The sequence below is a fragment of the Pinus tabuliformis genome, chromosome Q (assembly GCF_031772625.1).
Source record: "Pinus tabuliformis cultivar Carrire ecotype Pingquan chromosome Q, CPIR1, whole genome shotgun sequence".
NCBI lineage: Eukaryota > Viridiplantae > Streptophyta > Pinopsida > Pinales > Pinaceae > Pinus > Pinus tabuliformis.
Genome location: NC_142296.1, coordinates 1,038,289,188 through 1,038,311,394, shown reverse-complemented (window position 1 = coordinate 1,038,311,394; position 22,207 = coordinate 1,038,289,188). Strand labels below are relative to the sequence as shown.

Below are 22,207 nucleotides of genomic sequence, written 5' to 3'. Positions count from 1 at the left end.
CAATAGGGTCTTTGACAGAATCGAATTGATTATTGAGACGCTCTTTAAGATCCATCAAAGACCCTATTGATCCCAAAAGCATGAAGGGTGTTTATTTAATTCCATGTTCTTGTGGAACCCCCTACATTGGAGAGACTGGTTGTTCCATTTCTCAGAGGATTCAGGAGCACATAGAGGACATTAGACATTGTAGGACTCGCTCCTCTGCTCTAGCAGAACATGCTGAATTATCGAAACACCATATTTTCTTAGAGGATTCTAAGGTCCTCACTAGGGTTGATCATTTCCATCACCGAAAATTAAGAGAAGCCATCGAGATTGAAAAGAGAAGTAAGACTCTTAATAGGGACGATGGATGGAAGTTAAGCAGCTCGTGGGTCCCTTCTCTTTGTTCTTAACCCCCTGGGTTTTTCTCCCCTCCTTTGTTTCCTTCTCCTTTCCTGGTTGGTGTTTGTTCTGTTCTAGGATCTCTTTTCTTTTATTTGGCTTTGATTTTATTTTGAATTTTGTTTTATTATTGTATTTATCGGTGCTTATTATTAATAGTATTATTATATAATTTTCCCTTTCTTATTAGATAGATATAATTTTTAATCAATCATGATTTTTATTTAATATAATTTTAATTGATAAGATATTTGAATCTTAATAAATTATATAACAAAATATTGGAAATTGTTAATCAAAAAATAATTTCTGAATAATAAAAATAGAAATTAAATAAATTAAAATTAAATTCAAAAATAACTAATAAATACATTGTTTTTTATCCGTTAATGTATCTTTTTATTTATATTTCTTTTCTGACCGTTGGAAATTTACTGTTGCTTCTCTGATATAAATTAGTGGTTTGTTGATCTTGCTCCTCATCCTTGTCCTGATGATGAACCTAGATAGAGTTTTGAAATGCATCAACCCTAAGTTTCTATCTGATTTCTTCGGAAGATCTTGGCTTATATCATGAATCACAGAAGCATCCAATCCGAAACTGAATACCTCTCAGCATTCAACTGTCAAGCATAAGATTCCTCATCCAAAAGATATGAAAAACATTCAAAAGTGCAACAAGACAGTTACTTGACAAAACCTTGCATACTTAGTAGGAAAGCAGGATATCTTGGTTGCACAATCTAAAAGAAAAAAATGTCAAGAGTCAAGATTTATTTGCAGTGTATTATCTGTTGTTTCCGAAGCTGATTTGGAAAATCACTGCTTTACATAGACATGCTGTTTGTCCTAAAGAGAAACACGCTGGGCAACAACAAATGCTTGATCTGGGCTGTTGAAATTCAAATACAAAAGAACATGGACAATCTATTGACATAAGTCCCAAACATTTACATGTGATTTGGCAATTGATCAAACTAGGTAGCATTAGATATGTGAAGTATTTTAACTTGTTTAGTCAATTTACCACACTGATTCAAAGTCAATTGAAGTTAATTAACCTTAAGTTCAACGAAACAAATTAAATGAAAGTTTGGCAGGAATTTCACCTTGCCAAACATTGTGATGTAAGAGATATGCTGAAATGTCTGCATCAAGGCTCCAAATGAGTTCGGACACAACTAAGTTTATCCCTGAAAGGTTTATTTGCAAGAATGGAGTGAGATTTGTTGCAGGAAACAGAACTGTCCAAAATCTATGAATGAAAAAGCTAAAACACAACCCTGGTATACATGGACACATAGAGAAACTTCAAAAAAAATCATACAAAGTCTGCACTTGCCTTACAAAAGATACAGCAAGGGAGGTCAGAAGCCAGTCTCCTACCTTAACCAGAATTAACTACATGTAATAGAAAGCAAATTTTGACCTATGTAACATATGTAACTGAAGAAAGAAAAATTGACCCATACAGCTCCAAAATCTCAAATAATCCACCCTGAAAAGGAAAAGCAGAAATTTACTTGAACCTGAATTTTAGATGACTGGTAGGACAGGGGGTTGATCTTCCATTGACTAGAAGTGTTAATTCTAGATGTCTATGAAAGTATATGCCAAAATGCACAGGATAGTAAATTTCAAAGATCGTTTTTATTCAAGGAAAAAAAATCCAGGAATTTCATTTCTATTTATAACCAGTTGCACAAACATAAAGAAGATTAACATGCCAAGCACAGGAATGAGAATCAGCATTATTGTGGACACTAGAAACCAAAAACAGGAAAAAAATCTTTGAATAAATTGCTACTACTTTCTACCAATAAACAATATAAAACATTGCATTTTATACAAAAAGGGATATCATAGCTTCCACAAGCCTATGGCTGATAATCGAGTGTCAAGATCAACTACTCAAAATATTGCACACAGGGCCAAAATAATGTGTTTTCCATTAAGTGTGCACGGACTATTAATCCAAAGAAAAATCACAAAAACCATCTAGGTCAGCTGGTCAGCATGAAACACTGTATCAAGCAGCAGTTGGAAATTTGGAATAGTGCCACATAAAAAGAAGGGTCTTTGCCACCAAGGTCAGCATCCATCCATCAGCTGTTGGCTCAAGATCAACCTGAATAGGATCCTATACATCATTGCCCTACTCAGGGTCTACAGGCTGCTGTAGTTTGGAAATGACCATAGTCATGGTAGGGAATTTATCAAACCAAGGAATAAATGGGAATTATAGACAGGGCCCAGTTCTTGTTTCACTCCTGGCATTCGAGGACAGTACAGCCAGTTCTGTGTAAAGGGCATCCATTAGCAGTTCTTTGGGACTAAGAAAAACATGTTGGAGAATAAATAGCGGGGCCTTTCCTGTTCATGGTATAAGTAGACCTAACCCAGAAGTCTAACAGTTGGCACAAATGTGCCACCTCCATCTTCAAATTGGCCACCTGGACCTGGAGCTTCAAGTGCAGTTGGGCACAAATTAGGGAACCATCATACCAGATGAAAAAAATGCAATGAATGTCGCACATTCTTAAACAAGCATGCATTTCTTGTTTTCTTAATATGATAGAGAATGTCACCTCTAACTAGCAGCTATGCTGCATTGAAATCATCTACCCAAGAATGTCTATCTCATAAAAGGAGTAGGACAGCCTTCCAGGAGATGGAAAAAGGAAGTTGGCACGGAACCAAAAGGCCGATTCCCAAGCTGTCTTGGCTAAGTTACAGTACCAAAAATAGGTGTTTAATATTTTCATCTGCCCACATGGGGATTAAGATTGAGGCACCACCAACTATTTCAATTTTCAAATACTATCCAACAGCCAGGCTGCCAAGTGCCAGACATGCAAAGCAGGTCTTTTGCTTGGACATGGTTCTCCATATTTTATCTATCCTTACATCCAGCACAGGCTTGGTGGCCAACCAACAATATCCATCAGCAGACCTATTCTCTGGTTGCATCTCCATTCTTGCCACCAAGCCTGCGGCTTCTAAAGACCAATCTTAAGGAAGAGATAATCTAGGATAAAACTCTAAATCCTTTAAATGCTTAGCCTGTCTGGATTCACAAGATTGAACTCAGCCTTGAGGGTTAGCTAGACATTCCATTCTCTGGTTTGAAAATCATCATATCAAGCACACGCCAGGTGGCCAACCAACAGTATCCATCAGCAGGTCTATGCTTATTGAAGCCTTTTTTTGGTTGCCTCTCCAATCTTGCTGCCAAGCCTGCAGCCCTTAAAGGCCAAGCTTAAGAAATGATCCACAGTAAATATCTAAATCTTTTCAATCCTTGGCCTGTCTGGGTTGGCAAGATTGAACTCAGCCTTGAGGGTTAGCTAGACTTTCTGTTCTCTGGTTTGAAAGCCATCACCTCAAGCACAGGCCAGATGGCCAACCAACAGCATCCATCAGCAGGTATATGCTTATTGAAGCCTTTGTTTGGTTGCCTCTCCAATCTTGCTGCCAAGCCAGCAGCCCTTAAAGGCCAAGCTTAAGAAATTATCCACAGTAAATCTCTAAATCTGTTCAATGCTTGGCCTGTCTGGATTGGCAAGATTGAACTGCACCTTGAGGGTTGGACAGTCGTTCCATTCTCTGGTATGAGAGTCATACAATTCCCTAGTTATCTTTATCCCTCTTTTGAACAGCCACTTAGCCAAGAACCAGACTAATTCTGCTTGGTATTTTCTTCCAAATAGAACAAGAGGTGACCACCAGAGGCAGGTCACTGAAGGGAAGGCCAAATGCAAAGAGTCACACTTCCAGACTAGTTCATGTTTAGTGGTCTCCCAGTACTTCCAAATACTCTTAGCACCAAAAATTCCTTTAATTATTGCCAAAGCAGGAGTAAAAAGCTGAAGTTTAAAGATTTAAATTGCTTTAAACTTTTATGCCCAAGGGTACTTATGGGATGATACCATTCTTGAGCAGAATCTTTCATGCTTCTCACCCTTCAACAGCTCTGATAACTGACTGGACATATAGGCTTTATGCTGAGAATGCAACAGAAAAATCTTATCTGGAAAAAATAGAACACTAAAAGATGACCAATAAGAGCAAAAATATCACAAAGTAATATTGAGATTAGTGAATAGTCTCCTCTATTAAATAGTTAAATATCTATTAAATATACAAAGCTTTTGTCTATAGAACAGAAAGCAACAAAAACAGCTAATGCTTCAAAAGTAATAATGTAAATAATGAAGACACAAAATATTAGCATGTAAATTGCAGATCTTCAGCATTAAAATATTCAACCTCAGAGACCGACAGCACCATTTTCAGTCAACTGACAGAAGCTGTAGTCATTTCAGTGCAGATTTTTCCCAGGCCTAATTACCATGCCTCACCCTTTCGCCTGCAGCCTGCAGGGATATCCCATCACAAGAGAACGAAACCTTTATAATATTGTTGGATAATTAAGCATACATCCTACGATATTGTACAATGAACTATTGATTCAGCAATTCAGGACCTTTACGTCTCACACAACATTACAGAAAATTATCATTGACAGCCAAGGATCTACTGTTTCTATTAGCTTCCAGTTGGATCTAACAGCTTAGTACATCCACAGAACATTTTGCAGTCAATTCTCAGATGTCCAATGCAAAAATGCAACACACAAGCACTGTGGTTTCAAAAGGAACAAAATTTACAACATATCCAGTAAACTGTAAGACATGATATGTTTTAGAAAGTAATTTTTCCCTCAATTATGATATGTTTTCTGAAAACTAGTAACTAAGTTCCAGTCAAAAGAGTTAAGAACAAAGAAACCTTGAATATGGATTTCATCTCCTTCAGATCATGTATATCCACATCTATATACCACATATTTCACTTTCTTTCTTTTGATAGGCACACAATTTCTACCAATGGAAGAAACGAGTTAAGTGTAAAATCTAAAGTTACAAATGTACCTTCATGGATAAAATTTCTCTCTCCTCCCGCTTCCGATACTCATCTTCTCTCCTTCGTTTTGATTCATCCAAAGTAGTGGCAGAACCTTCCTCTGACCTCCTTTTTTCTAACTTTTCTTCACGCCGAGGGGAGAGCCTCTGGATAGGTCTGCTGCTACTTGTACCTCTCCGATCAATTTCATCTTCTCTTCTGCCCACAGGAAGCGATTGAGGAACAACATTTGGAGGAAGGGGGGGTGGGGGTGGTAGGCTCTGCATAGGAAACCGATCATCAGGGTGGGGCTTCTCTGCTGTAGACTCACTATATCGTGACCTATTACGGTCATCTTTATTTCTTTCATCCTTATTCCTGTCCCCTGGCCTTTCAAAATTTCTGTCAGGTCCCCTCTCTTGTGTTCTATCTACAGACCTTTCCCTAAATCTTTCCATTGACCTGTCCCTCGTCCTTTCACCTGCATGCTCCTCACCACGAGACTTGTCAGAACGCTCTGGCCTTTCCCCTCTGTGATCTCGATCAGCTCTTTCTCCAACCCTTTCTTTAGGTCTATCTAAAGATTTATCTGCAGCCTTCTCCAAATTACGCTCTTCAGGACCTGATTTTTCCTGTTCCAGTGTTCGAGGTTTATCTATAGATCGCTGATCCAAACCCCGAAATTCTAGAAATTCTCCAGCTTTATCCTCATTATCACCCTTCCGACGTTTATTTAACCTGTCTGTTTCATCAATTGGATTTGGTCGTTTTTGCTGCTTATCTTTCTGGATATCATCTGCAGATTTTGGAAGCAAACCTTCTTCATCATGAGAGGACTTGGGAGGATAACCTTTCTGGAGTCCTGATGCTTCTTGAGTTTCATTTCTATCAACATCCTGTTCTCCAGATGTTTTCAGATCCACTGATTTACTTACTGTCGTATCTGTTTTAAGAAAATTTGCTGCTGTCTCTTGGGGAACCTTTGCTGAGGTACTTGATGCTTTACCTGTGCCACCATTGCTTGCAGCTATACTGGCAGCTGATCCTTGCCGAGTTTCTGATGTACGAGATGCAGGTTCCCTCTCACCAGTAGATGATGCAATCACTCGACCAGTGGATTTTCCGGATCTTGAATCATCTTTTGTTGCTTCGGTCTTTGATTGCCTAATAACAGAGGATGTCTGGTTTGGACGTTTAGTTTGAGATCGGGACTACAAAAAAAGAAAAAAAAAAAAGGTAAGTTTATGAATACTTTTAACAAAATTAAAGCAAAGAAAAGGAAAGATGCCTAAATATAAAGAAAACCTTACTCCACTAAAAGGCACAGAATTAGAGTCATTTGATTTATCCACTATTTTTGAAAAACCTTCACATTGCGGCTGGGATAGGGTTTTCATTTGGAATAGAAACTTTTTCCGAGAATAGTATAATCTTCACTTATGACCATGGCCATCTTATATCGTGTCATCAATACAATTGGTTAGGATTTAATTATGGCTAAGGCCATCATTCATTGTAATACAAGGTTATGGTTAAGACCAACATGGCCAACAATGATATGCAGGTTCAATAACTCTCTTGGGGATTCCATCCTACTTATATGGGCTCATAATTTTTCTTGTATGGATTCCCTACTTGAGTTGTTTATAAATACAAACTCAAACCTCATTTGTAAATCATCTTTTTTGATCGATAAGGCTATACAATAAAAGGGTTTTCAGCCTATGAGCACTACATCTTTGGTGTTCTCTAGTGGTTGGTATATTTTCTCTTTTAAGTGCACTTGTGCATCTTATGTATAGCACACTCATCCTTGGGCATACTTCTCTCTGTAACGTACTTTTGGTTCAGGCCTGGCACGCTTACTTAGTGTTAGTTTTTTCTATTTTACTGCAGCTTGTTGGCTTGGAGTTTTGGTTCCATTCAATCCCTTCTTTCTGTGTGTGATCTCAACAAATTTATCATATTGTTTAACATTCCTTAAGGTGTTTCTGAAGTTGGAAGAGCAGGCAAAGAATCACAGAGGCACTGGAGCATACCAGAATCCATGGAGGCTTTATCTTCCCAGTGTTTACAATTTTATAGCGAGTAAAAATTTGTTTGACTCTAGACATCTCACAACTTAAAAACATGCCAGAAGGAACTCCAAGTTTTTTTAGCGTCTGACAAATGCCAAAGATTTCCAACAACTCGATTAACCTCCAGTCATGGGAGAGGCACACATTGTAGAACAATGGTAGTAGATGCACTTCAGGAAGTTAATGACTTAATTGAAAAGATTAGTTACAGTATGATTTAAAACCCACAATTCCATTTCATTTCAATTTGTTATTGTATTGCTTACAGATGAATTTCAGTAACCAAACTAATAATCACATAAGATTCTGAACACCAACAACGAATAGAGAAGAGCAGTAGATGGCCCAAAGGGAAGACTATGGGTTGAAAACATTTTCGATAATAAAATAATAATGTTAACAGCTTTACTAAAATCAAAGCTGAAAGACATTGTAGACACTATACAACTTGGCAGGCTTGGATCACTGAAATATAATATTATGTTTCAACAATGTCCTAAATTGGAAATCCATCTACATAACTAATGGTAAAGACAATGGTCTGAGATCTGCCCATAAAAAAACTCTCGATGTCTACTACTAATGAATCTGGCAGGCATTCTGAAAATCAGGAAAGCAATCAGAGGAGCCAAGGATAAAGCTGTATTCGTGAAAAGCTTTCTGAAATAGTGTACATCTGAAATTGGTTCAGCAGGATAGAGAATCAACGTTGGAAATGCCAAACTCACTTTAGAAAGGCAAAAGAGTTACATGAGATCTTGGTAACATCAAACAGAATTTTGAGAAAATGCAAGTTTCATTAGTGGAAAGCCATAATATGAAGAAGATACAAGTAGGAAGCCATATTTTGTCAGTAGCATCGCTGATAACCATTATGAAAAGAAAAACAGACATCTACTGGCAAAACATACTGAGAGCATCGAAAAACAAAAAGCACAAACAAGAGATGATTACTGACCTGAGAATTGTCAATAATAGAAACATAATAACAATGTCCACACAATTGCTGACTAGCAGAATACTTTTAAGTGTTTACTTTTGCATTTTATCTTTTACGACATTTAAAGACAAAAACAGTTCCTTTGTTACGTTAGAACATCCGCTTCACAGTTAACTGAACACAGCAAGACATAATACCTAAAAACGAATGCTAAAATACAAACAGATTGTAACCAACATGTCAAATACAACAACAATATTAGAGAATTTCCAATTGAGTTTGTCATCATTCAGTTCCTTTGAGTTTGTACAAACTTCAAGAACCTTATGTGCTATAATATTTATGCGTAAATATGTACGAGATCTATTCTTAAGCAATAATATGTTATTTTAATACATGCCTCATTCCATACCAATGTATCTGTGAGATGCATCCAATCCAGTGTTGAACATATCACAATAATATTGGAATTACAGTAATAATATCGCAAAAACCAACCTCAGAAATAATATTTACAGTAATTATTGTGATAATCTTTCCTTTTGAAATTAGTGTGATAATTTCAATTTATAATTTGGAAATTATTGCTTTGTCTCTGTCAGTTTCAACTTATACTCAGATTTTTGCTCTTTTAACCCTCAATTTTTAAGAGTGTGTTATAGGATTGAGCTGTGAGGATAATGCGACTATTTTCCATCAAGAAAACATGGGAAAATCTGTTGTTTTCATTTTCCATGATTCATCTTTTTAGATATATACCCTATTAATTTATGGTAATATTAAATTCTTAATGTAAAAGTCGCATTCTCCTTTATCTTTCATTTTCATAATGAATGATAAAGGAGAATGTTATTTTCATTTAAGTTTTTAACATTACCGACAACTGCTTCAGGATGTTTGAGAGTGGTTCCAACTTCATTGGATTTCATATGGAGAAATTAGAATTTTAGATCCCATCCAAAATTCAGCAGGATTAATAGTTTTCAAGATTTCAAGATTAGCAGGATTGCAATGTTTCCACTGGATTCTGTGATGTATGGGGGTATGGAACTAACATTTAATCAAGAGCACCAAGCCCTCTAAGTACTTTTATGTTGGTAGCATTGACTGTTGAACTCCTCCATCATGACCCTAAGCAAAATCATTGATGAGGCATGTTAACATTTTTCCATCTTATTTTAGTGCTTAGAGGGTGATTTTGATCAGGAGGATCAAAATATAAGCAATTATTTACACCTTTTCTTTTTGTAACGTCCTTTTTTTCTTAATTCTGGAGGCCATTTAAAGCATCTTTCTTAACCTAATTTTATTAAAAGATGGTAAGTGCTATTTTAGTTATATGCACCCTTACTTTCTATATACATGAGAAACCTTGGACATTTGTGTATAATAATTGGGATTTGTATGGATGCATATGAAATATATGTTATTGTTGTTGGGGATTTCCGGATTAGAATTGTGTAGAATTTGTGATCTGTCCAATGTTTTGGATGGTTCCTCCATCCATCATCAGGGACCAAAGATTTTAGTGAGTAAACGAATGTTGAAGAGCCAATTTATAGGAGAAAAGAATTTAGGTATCCATTGGGTTAACGGTCAAAAATGATAAGTTAAATAAGAAGTAATAATAATTATTATTTGACAGAATTCATAACTTGAAAAATAAAATAATTAAAATAATTAGCCAATCCTGAAAAGCTATCATCCACCATCTCACCCATTGATTCCTGGCCCCCCCTTGGTCACCTTCTCCTCCTCCCTTGGTGTCCCCTCCCCCTCTAAACCTTCCTTTCTTTTAATTAAGAATGTTCCAACTTTAATTTATGTATTGATTATTTCAAGGTCATCTTTGCAAATTTCTTATTTAGTATCTAATTATTAATTTATATTTTTTACTAACTAATTTTTAAATCTACCAATTCTTAATTATTCCCCCTTTTTATCCTAGCTCTTTAAATCTTAAATCTTTTTTTCTTAATTCTAAAAAAATTCAGGTTTCAATTTATTAATTCTTATTTCAATTTAATTTAAATAGTTTAAGTTAAATTACAAGTAATAATAATTATTATTTGAAAGAATTCATAATTTGAAAAATAATATAATTAGCCAATCCTGGAAACCTGTCATCCACCATCTCACCCATTGATTCCTGTCCCCACTTGGTCACCTTCTCCTCCTCCCTTGGTGTCGCCTCCCCCTCTAAACCTTCCTTTCTTTTAATTAAGGATGTTCCAACTTTAATTTATGTTAAATCTTTTATTGATTATTTCAAGGTCATCTTTGCAAATTTCTTATTTAGTATCTAATTATTAATTTATATTTTTACTATTTTTTAACAAATATTTAAATCTACCAATTCTTAATTATTCCCCCTTTTTATGTTAGCTCTTTAATTCTTAAATCCTTTTTTCTTAATTCTAAAAAAATCTGATTTCAATTTATTAATTCTTATTTCAATTTAATTTAAATAGTTTACTTTATTTGAACGGTCATGTGGCTAATTCTTACAATTATTTAATTACTAATGTTGATTTTCAGGTAACCCTTTTGATTAATTAAATTGCTTATTTGAAAATCTGCATTTTTTTCTTATTTAATTTTTAACTAATTCATATTTCAACTCCTACTTCTTTATTCTTTTTTTCAAATATTATTAATTAGTACCTATTTATTTTTCAAATTATGAATTCAGTCAAATAATAATTATTATTACTTCTAATTTAACTTATCATTTTTTACCATTAACCCAACAGACACCTAAATTACTTACCCCTATTTGGCTCTTCAGCACTCGTTTACTCACTAAGCTATGAAACCAGATCCGTTGAAATAAGGAGACGTGTCGCGAATCCGGCGAATTGGACACGATTCGTGCCAATTCGTGTCCGGAAATCGGGACAAGATTGAATCCGGATCATGTCCCAATCAGACACACCGTGTCCCGATTTCTGTACAAGAATCCGCAAAAAGTGACGCGCAGCCTCAAAAAGGCGAATTGTTGTTCTTTTTATTCCTTTACTCTTCTCTATTTTGTTGTGGGTTTGTTGTGAGGGGTTTCGAGCAAGGAGCAAAGGGTGTGCGAACGTTTTCAAGGACATTCAAGCAACAGGTAAGTGCATTTCCTCTGTATTTTTTTGCATTTGTATTACAGCAGGTTTGCATATGCATTTCTTTTACAAATTTGTGCATTTTTTGTTTATTTTTTTACAGTAGTCATGGCTCAATCAAGGGCAGCAAAGAAGGGGAAAAGGAAAGGGAAGAAAGTCCCCATTTGATCCGGATTTAAACAGGAACGAAACAAATTACAGATATAACCATAAATACAAAGATGCAGTAGAAAGAACACTTCATTTCATTAATATCAAATACTGAAATATGCTTACAAACAGAAAGGAAATAAGACAAGCTCGGGCGATGTTATCTTATCTCCGAGAAGAGATGTGGCGGCTACATGCCTCCGAACTGTGTTACAATGAGGCTCAAAGGCCTATTTATTATTGAGAAACAATGGAAAACTCTAAACATCCAAAAACCTAACCCTAGGAGATGAAGTGCCAAAACTGTGGGCCTCGTTTGGGTAAATTGGTACATCAACTTCCCGGGATCGTAACTTTGGCATACGATCTCCGTTTGGCTATCATAATACCTCGTTTCAAAGATTGCGAAGAGAAGGTCGAAAACAAATTGGCAAGCCAGTTTGGGACGTTTCTAGTCTCTCTGTTTTCCCTAAAAACGTTGTTTAGGGCCTCAAAGGCTCCGGAAGTTCAGGACCCGAAAAACTGCCAAAAATAGTAAACTGTGATACAATTAAGGAAACCGAAAAGCTGAAAGAGACAGTGTTGGGGGTCCAAGTGAAATAGGAAAGTAGCCACCAATATCCACCTGGATCATTCCTTCCCCCTTAGGAAGCAATGGTCCCCATTGCGTTGAGTTCCTCCATGAGATGAGGAAACTTCTGCTGAACTTGGTCCCTGGTGAGCCACTTGCCCTGGTGAAGGAGTTGGCTTGCTTTGACAACTCAATATGGTTGGATCCTTTGCTGTGGGGTGTTCTTGATCTGCGTGTCCATGACCGATCAATTGTGGCCTGTTCCATGCAATCTAGATTTAACTCTGTAGGTGTGAGCTGTTGTGCGATGTCTAATGTGTCTAGCAATGGTAGGAAGTATGGTCGAAGGCAATACACATTAAACACTGGGTGCAAGACAAGGAATGGGGGAATGTTGAGATAAAATGCATTGTCTCCCATCGCCTTGGTAATGGTGTAAGGACCATATCAGAATGGTCTCAGTTTCTGATAGGCTCCGGTAAGGCATTCCTTTTGCAAATGCAACTAGACTTTGTCGTCCACCTGAAACTTGTGTGGCACGCAATGTTGATCATGTCGTTGCTTGTACTTGACATTTGATTTCTCCAAAATGTTGAGGACCTGCTAGCGGATATGTTGGATGTTCTCAATGAAGTTGTTTGCCTTATCGGTTTCGAACTGGACATGAGCCGAATCTGCATGAGTCGCTACAAATGGCATGGTCACATCAATGGGACATAGTGGCTGGAATCCCAAGCCCACCTTAAAAGGGTTGTGGCCAGTCGAGCTATGGAGAGCCCGATTATAGCTGTGATGGACATAGGGGAGGCTCTCATCCCATGTGTGTGGATGCTTTGAATTGTACATGCGCAGAATGTGTACGATCATCTTGTTGACGACCTCTGTCTGGCCATCAGTTTGGGGATGGAAAGTTATGGACTTAGTGAGCTTGGTGTCCAGCATCAATGAGAGACTAGACCAAAATGTACTGAGGAACCTGCTGTCCCGATCTAAGATGATAGATTATGGGATCCCAAAGTGTACCCACACTCGTTCAAAGAAGAGTTTAGCAGTGGTTTCCGCTGTGATATTCTTCTTGCAGGCAGCCATAATGGCAATCTTCGAGAATCCGTTACGACTACAAAAACATAGTCGTTGCCATGCTTAGTAGAAGGAAGGCCCGACATGTAATACATGGAGATGGATTCCCAAGGTCGACTATTCCCGAGGTCAACTAGGGGTAGGCGACAGAGTATAGAGGCCTTGCTTCTTGATGGTCGGTTTGGCAATGGTGCAGGCAATGCAAGATTTGATGTACTTCCCGACATCCTGTCGAAGATTCGGCGAATAGAAATACTTTTGCAATACGACCACCGTTTTCTCGACCCCGAATGCCCAACGGCCCGACAGTAGTGTGCTTCCCAGATCACCTTGGCAAGCTCTCTTGAAGGAACACAAAGGTGTCCCAGGTGGCATAATAGGGCATCCTAAAGGTGAAAATCTGGAACTTGCTGACCCTCCAAGAGTATATGGTATGTGTGGCCAAATTCTAGGTCGCTTTTGTAGAGAAGTGACCAATCAGATGTCTCGTGCCCACAAGAGTTGAACACGATGGTTAACACCATGATCGGTGGTCAACTGAGGCAATCTATAACATTATTGGTGTTGCCCTTCTTATACTTGATATTCAAATGTAACTGTTGCAGGTATGTGAACCACTTCTGATGGCAATCATTCTGCAACTTCCCTTGCGTTTGTATGAACTGTAGGGGCCGGTGGTCTATGCGGATGACCATTTCCTTCCCCAAAATGTAATGCTTCCATTATCGACAGGTCTACACAATGGAATACATCTCTTTGTCATAAGTGGGATACTTTTGGATTGTGTCTGAAAGTGTATCACTGTGATATGCCATTGGATGCCCCTGTTGAGTAAGGACAGCCCCAATAGCATAGTCAGAGGCATCTGTCTCGATCCCAAATGGTTGTTGCAAGTCTAGTTATGTGAGCACTAGTGCAGAGCAGAGGCGATGTTTCAACTCTGTGAATGCCTTCTGTTGAGATTCAGACTAAAAGAATTTTGCTTTCGCTCCTCCCTTGGTGACTTGACTCAAGGGCCAAGTGATATGAGAGAATCCCAACACGAACCGGCGGTAGAAATTGGCAAGACCCAAAAAGCTGTGGAGCTCTGTCAAAGTGGTTGCGGCTGGCCAATCCCAGATGACATGGATCTTGGTTGGATCCACATGCACCCCTCGTTCATCAATAATGTATCCCAGATACCGAACCTGGGTCATGCCAAAAGTGCATTTCTCCAAATTGGCACATAGCTTGTGTTGCCGCAGTATTTGGAGAACCTGTCGGATGTGGTGGAGGTGCTCTTCCCAACCCTGGTTGAAGATTAGGATGTCATCCAAGTATACCACTACAAATGAGTTGGTGAATCGCTGCAAGATGTCATCCATCAGCCTCATCAGGGTTGCAGAAACATTCGTCAACCTGAAAGGCATAACCAACCATGTCCTCGTACTCCTCCATGACCTTGTCCATCTGTTGTTGTCGTGCGGAGGGGCCCTGTTTGGAGGCTGTGGCCACCGTCTTCTTTCCCTGAGAGCGTATCATCAAGAAAACAAATTTCCCGGTTTTGGAAATGAGCTTACTGCATTGTTTTGCAGTAACCAAAGAGATGGCGGTAGGCAGTGCTAGCTCTGGTATCCTATACAACTTATTTCCCATAGTAACAATAACGGCACAAGGCCTTGACTCACAGACAAAATGTTTCTTCCATAAGTATGGTTGGCCTAATAATACATTACAAACATCAAGGGGAGCAACATCACATAATACCTCATCCATGAAAGGCTTGATGTTGTATAGAAGGCAGCACCGCTGGCTCACGCGAAGATCTCGTCCTTGGTGAAGCCACCCGATGGTGTGCAGTGGTGCATGTGTTGTGGTTGGTAAGCCCAACCGCTTCACGACCTCTGCCGAAATGAGGTTCTTTTGGCTCCCACTGTCGATAATGAACTGTAGCAAGGAACCCTCTACCCACATCTGGGAGTGGAAAAGGCACTCCTCCTCGGAATCTTCGAGTTCCTCCTTCTAGATCTTCGTGGTGGCAATGGTGGCGTTGGGCTCCGCATCGATAATCTGCTTCCCTTTGTCATTCCCCTTGTCAAGTCCTGACTCAGAGTCAGAACATGCATCTGATTCTGAAGCCTTTAGCTCAACCACCAGTGATTGCTTGGCCTGACACTCACTTTTGTTGTAAGTGGAGCTCTTATGGAACTCACCACTTTCTCGTGTCCTCCTTTGGCTTTGCGGTGTTGTTCTTTGCTTGCGGCTTTGGCGGGTTGTCCTAGGCCGCCTTGCCTTGGCTTTGTCCTTTGTTCTATGGTTTTGGGGTACCTTTCCCTTGCTTCGGATTCACAGATCCAAAGTCTCGCTTCTTTTGTTTAAACTTTTGCTCGATCTTGACAGCGTATCGGTATGTCGTGTCGAGCAAGGAGATGTTCAGAGATTCCATCTTGTCCTGGATGTACCTGTGTAGACAGCCGCGGTACTTGACAACGAAATGGTTCTCAGAATCCTTGATACCCAACTTCATGCGAAGGGTATGAAAAACATTGGTAAACTCCGGTACATGTTGGTCCCTTCCCTGTCGTAGCGTTGTCCACTTTATGTATTTATCCTCATAGCTCCTAACAGGGTAGTACTACTCCTTGATGGCATCCCGGAACGAGTTCCAAGTGGGTGCGGCTAAAAACAGTGAGTTCGTACTTTCATCCTTCTGCTTACAGTAGGTTTCCCACCAGTGCTCGACATGGGGGGCTGCTTTGAGAAGTGCAAAAGTGATATTTTCCAGGCTAGAAAAATCATGAATGGAAAAATATCCTTCTAGCATATTTAACCATTTATCTACAGCGTCTACATCTATCTAACCCTCAAATATGGGAATGTTAAAGTTAACTTGTACCTTAAAGGGTGTGGCGCTTACAGAGTAGCTGCCGAAAGTACATGCGTCACCCTTTGGTAATTGTTGAAGGATCTGGACAAAATTGTCCATCATCGCGTTCCTTTGTCGCTCGAGGGCTTCTCTGAGCAAGATTTTGATAGGATCTACGGCCCCCTCGTGTTTATTTTCATCCACCATGGGAGGTCGTCAGGATTTGTGAGGCTAGTCTTGGAAAGGTTCGACGAGTTCAAGCCCTAACTCCTTATATCCCGACCTCGTTGAGGACATGCAAAGAAAAACAGAGAAAGAGTGGACTGCTCTGATACCACTGATCCAGATTTAACCAAAAATGCAACAAATTACAAATATAACCATAAATACAAAGATGTAGTAGAAATAACACTTCATTTCATTAATATCAAATACTGAAATATGCTTACAAACAGAATGGAAATAAGACTAGCTCGGGCGATGGTAGCTTATCTCTGAGAAGAGATGTGGCATCTACATGCCTTCAAACTGTGTTACAATGAGGCTCAAAGGCTTATTTATTATTGAGAAACAATGGAAAGCCAACATCCAAAAACCTAACCCTAGGAGATGAAGCGCCAAAACTGTGGGCCCCTTTTGGGTAAATTGGTACATCAACTTCCCGGGGTTGTAACTTTGGCATACGATCTACGTTTGGCTACCATAATACCTTGTTTCGAATATTGTGAAGAGAAGGCCGAAAGCAACTACGTAGGCTGGTTTGGGACGTTTCTGCTCTCTCTGTTTTCCTTAAAAACGTCGTTTAGGGCCTCAAAGCGGCTCCGGAAGTTCAACACCCGAAAAACTGCCAAAAATAGTAAACTATGCTACAATTAAGGAAACCGAAAAGCTGAAAGAGACAGTGTTGGGGGTCCAAGTGGAATAGGCAGGTGGCCACCAACATCCACCTGGATCACCATTGGAGATGCCCCTCCTCCCCCAATTTCATTAGAGTCTGCTGCAGCCTGCAAGTATTCCATCTATTGCAAGTAATGTTGAGGGAAGACTTCCTCCTCAATGTAACATTGAGAATATCCCTTGTGGAAATATGTCACAAGAGAGCAAGGGCCAAGCAACAAGGTGAAAGGAGGAGGCAATGTGAATTGGAGATGCAACTTTTCCAATAGTACTTTCACAAGCACATATTTCTGTGTAAAAGGCCATTTATTGGTTTTACCAAGTTGTGGAGTTGGAGCTTGTACAAAAGTTCCCTTACAAAAGACGAAAGAAATGGAAAGAGAGTTCAATGTTGGTATGCCAAATATGGCTACAAAAATAAAAACCAAGAATGATGACCCCCTTCCATTTTTGAGGAAAGGCAGCAACAAATTCCCATTTGAGAGTTCTAGTGGGGGACAAGCAGCAAAAAGAAAGGCAATTTCACTTGGTCCAATGGACAAGATTTTTCAGGAGAAACGAGAAGAGCTTGATCTCACCATTGCTTTTTTTCTATTAAAACTTGATATCCTTTATTGTTGCACGCTTACCTCTATTTTTTGAGATGTGCCCAGCTCTAACTCAAGGGGCTCCATGAGGGTATGTGCCTCCTGGTTCAAAGAAGCTTAGAACCACATTGTTGGCAAAGACAAAAAAAGAGGTGAAAAAGATACTTGAGCCTATTAAAGCATCATGGCCAACATCTGGGGCTAGCATTGTTTCTGATGGATGGATAGATCCAGCACGACGCCCACTCATCAACTTCATGGTGTCTTCCTTGAATGGTCCAATTTTCTTGAAAGCAATAGATACACTTGGAGAACACAAGGATGCACAATATATGGGTGAGTTGTCTATTAAAGTTATTGAAGATGTAGGTATTGATTCTTGTGTGCAAATCATTACAGATAATGCACCTGTTTGCAAGGCTGCTGGCATGATTGTGGAAACTAAATATCCACAAGTGTTTTGGACACCTTGCATTGTCCACTCATTGAACTTAGCACTGAAATCCATTGCTTTTGATGTGCTTTGGATTGGCAACATTATTGAGGATGCACGGCATATCCGTAACTTTGTACAAAATCATACAAATGCCCTCACTATCTACAAGGAGTACAACAATCTATCATTGTTGAAGATTGCGGATACAAGGATTGCCTCTTCATTCATCATGTTGAAGACGTTGAGGGAGGTCAAGACCACTTTTGGGGCCATGGTTATTTCATAGTTTTGGTCTTTTTGAAGAAAGACATATCAAGTAGCCTCTAAAAGAGTGAAAGACACGGTGCTAGATGATGCTTGGTGGGAGAGGGTAAACCTACTTATTCAGATCATGGACCCTATCATTTCTTTGCTTCGATTTGCAGATACAGACCAACCCATCCTAGGAGAAGTTTATGAGAGATGGGATTCCATGATTGAGTCTATGAGAAGCATTATTTTACAGAGTGAGTGCCCTGTGTATGAGACATCGCCAGAGGCCTTCTATGGTACTATACAAGATATTCTTGTTAGCAGATGGGACAAGAATTGCACACCTTTACATTCTGGGCTCACTCATTGAACCCAAAATACTACAGCCATGAGTGGTTGAATGGTGGACCTTCCCGCAGATTCCCTCTTCACATGGATGGTGAAATCTCACAGGGGAGAAAGGATGCATTCGGGCGGGTTTTTCAGGATAGAGCATTGCTTGATGAGGTGGACGATGCCTTTGCAGAGTTTTCCACAAGCACTAGTCGATTTGTAGGAAATGATCTGATTAGAGATAGGGGAGCTAAGAAGCCCTATTCTTGGTGGGAAAATCATGGGGCAACAAGCCCTCCCCTACAGCAGTTAACCATGAGGCTCCTCTCTCAAGTGACTTCATCCTCTTGTTGCGAGATGTTAATTTTAGGTATGTTCTATGTTGAGAGCAAATTTACTTCAATGTTTCATATAATCTCAATATCAATTCCAGATTAGCAATCACATTTAACATGATAGTAAAATGTAGATAGATCATAAACATAAATCGTAGAAAACAAGCCAAGACAAGAGGACACAAGATGTGGTGCTAGCCAAGGACAAACCCCAATGTGGGGAAACCCTAGATCAATTCTTGTTATGTTCTTCAATAGTTCAGCAGAGACAGAGATAGTACATATACATCAAAAGTCAACACTTTGACTTGTCAAAATAAGAGCAGAGATCTTCTCTAAGAAGATGACACATGAGGTAGCAGATCTGAACTCATGTGATTCCATCACCATGTTGTACCTATCACTGTGTTGTACCATGCTGCACCATCATACCATGCCCATCATCACTGTGCTGCACCATGCTACACCATCACCATGTCCACCATCACTGTGTTGCACCATCACCACTATGTTGTGCCATTGTCATGCTGCACATGTTATTCTTGCCCACAAGTCCTTCAAACCTTTCAAATACTCGTTAATGGAGGCAATTTCTTTCTGCAAACGATACCCACTTATCTCATGCATAGTAGGGCCTTTGAAGCCTTTTCCATTAGCATGTATGGCATCATACATAGGCTCATAATATGGTGAATGGGAAGCATTGAAGGGGATATCAGCATGATACCACCATCTGTATATGTAATCACAAGCAGTCTCCCTCAATTCTTTCTTCCAATGGTCATCTAAAGTGGGTTGCAAAGTTCTACTAGCTTCAGGACCATGTGCATCTGATGGAGAGGAGGGTATGACAATGAAATAACTTTTGATATTCATATCACCCTTCTTTTTCATTTTACCCTTACCATTTTCTTGAATAGACTTCAAAGAGGGAGAAACATATCGGAAGGGCTTGGATGCATTAGTACAAGGGATAGAAGAAGAACCTTCAAAATAAAAAATGGGGGTTGGTAGCCATCATTTTTTGTATACTCCTCTTCCTCCCAATTTCAGCCTCTATTTCTTTTTTCCTAACCTTTTCTTCCTTAAACTTTTCAAAGCTATTTAACAAATCCTTCCTAATATCCCCAATTTCAGGTCATTCACATGGAGTAATTTGGCCTCTAATCCTTGCCAAGTGTTGTTTCAGCCTATTAATGCCCCCCCAAGACCATCCTTAATTTTTCTATGGCAAAATTTGCAATGCATTTGACTATCAACCATTTCAACATATGCCCAAGCAGCATATTTCACTCTAGGTGCCATTTTTTCACTTGGAAATCAAAGGAAAAAAATCTAAAAATGAAAACAAAAAAATAGCATTACTTCAATGTTCATTTCTTTCACAAAAAACACTCTTTCCAATTTTCAAATTTGCACAAAAAAATAAATAAGCAAAAACAAATTTTTAAAAGTGAAAAAAATACCTCTAGGAACAAACTGCCTCCTCAAAGTTGCTCCAACAAACCAACTCCTCAATGCTGCTCCAATCACTGCCCAAGAAGCTCCTCACTCCTACAAAAATGCTTGACCAAAACTCCTCAATGTTGCTCCAAAAACAAACTCCACAACTCCTCACAAACTACTCAAATTCTCACTTAAATGCAATGAGATGGCTGCGAGGAAATGAGAGGGGTTAGGTTGGTTTTATAGATTTTAGGAGAGGGAAATGGACCCCAAAAAACCCAAAGGCACATTTGAGTGGGCTTTGGTGTCCTAAAAAAACGAATTTAAATAACAAAAAAAAAACCGTTGACTCGTCGCTCTTACCAAGCCGGTCGAGTTGGCTCGAACTCAGTCGAGTCGGCTGAGTTGTTACCGAGTTGGCTCGAACTCGGCCGAGCCAGCCGAGTCAGTGTCCAACCCGACCGGCTCGATAATAACCCAGTCGGCCAGTCTGAGTCACCCACCGATTCGACTCGATCATCCTATAACTCGGTTTGACTCTGCTGAGTCGGAGTCAACTCGGTCGTTTTTTAAAACAATGTATCAAACATCAGTCCATCCTTGATACAGTCAACATGTTGCACCACTGTCATGTTGCACTCTGTTGCACCATTCTTCACTATTAATGTCACCTACATCATGTTGTATCAAAATTCATTCCATCCTTGATACAGTCAACAATAGGCCTTAAAAGGCTGCGGTGATCCAAGAGAGGTTCCAGCACTGCCACACAGATTTTTGAAACCCTTAATGGTCTATGTTGTTGGCTATGGCCTACGACCTAGCCCAGCAGCAAGATAGGTCTACACACATCACCCAACTTGACCCTTGAACAGCTCATCCTAGATTTAGATCTTCATTTTGAGGTTGCACCTAGTCACCGAGATCTTATGCCAAAGTTTGTAGCATATGCGGAGGTTGTAACAGCGAGTAGGACTTTCCTTTGGTGCCAGATCCTATGCCAAAGTCTATAGCATATGCGGAGGCTGTAACAGCAAGTAGGACTTTCCTTAGGTACCAGATCCTATGCCAAAGTCTGTAGCATATGCAGAGGCTGTAATAGCAAGTAGGACTTTCCTTAGGTGCCAGATCCTATGCCAAAGTCTGTAGCATATGTGGAGGTTGCAACAGCTAACAAGGCTTTCCTTAGGACTGCCTATAGGTGCCTTCATTCATGCCAGCATTAAGTCTTTTTCTATGATTGTTTTAGGGCCTTCTATGACAGTGTTAGGGTCTTTGATTAGCCTCTCCTAGCTGTGATTCCAAGACTATAACAGCGTTCAGGATTATCCATCATGACTGTGATTAGGGCAGTGTTAGGGCATATAGGGACAGTGTTAGAAGCTTATCCTCATAACTATTTTAGACCTTCATCTCCATGCCAGCGTTCGGAGCTAGGGCATCTTCTTAGGGCCATGTATCATCGTAAGATCTCTCCTCCCACTAAAACCCAAAGACAAGTGAAGAGGAAAAGATCACAAGACGTGTGTTTCAAATGGCTTGCAAGCCACCTCTTTTTATACTAAAACGTTGAGCACAAGTGGGGGCAATTTGGTTGTTGGCCGACCTTGACGAATTGTCCCATAACACAAATAAATTCATATCTCCATGAATACATGTAGGAATCGGATGATCTTTAGATCAATCCTGCACCTCTCGACAAGAGGAATCCAAGAAAAATATCAACTGCCATGAATAAGAAGACCCACATGGAGTTTGGCCCTAGTTTCCAATTTTAACACTCCCTCTCAACTAGGGAGAACTCTATTTGCTAATCCATCTGCCAGACTATACTATCTCTGCCATCAGTTCCCTGCTC

At 39.4% G+C, this 22,207-nt stretch overlaps 1 protein-coding gene across 8 annotated transcripts in view; it reads right to left on the bottom strand.

Moving 5' to 3' along the window:
* Positions 1 to 22,207, bottom strand: part of THO2 — a 323,352-nt gene that overhangs the window by 3,285 nt on the left and 297,860 nt on the right. For 5 of the 8 annotated variants that reach the window (XM_089385721.1, XM_089385724.1, XM_089385725.1 and 2 more), the window contains one exon: positions 5,322 to 6,503. In XM_089385721.1, the coding sequence (XP_089241847.1) occupies positions 5,322 to 6,503 (1,182 nt within the window). Of the gene's footprint in view, positions 1 to 1,496; positions 1,581 to 4,656; positions 4,764 to 5,321; positions 6,504 to 22,207 lie in introns of all 8 variants that reach the window. The other 3 variants (XR_016249455.1, XR_016249456.1, XR_016249457.1) reach the window with 3 other exon arrangements.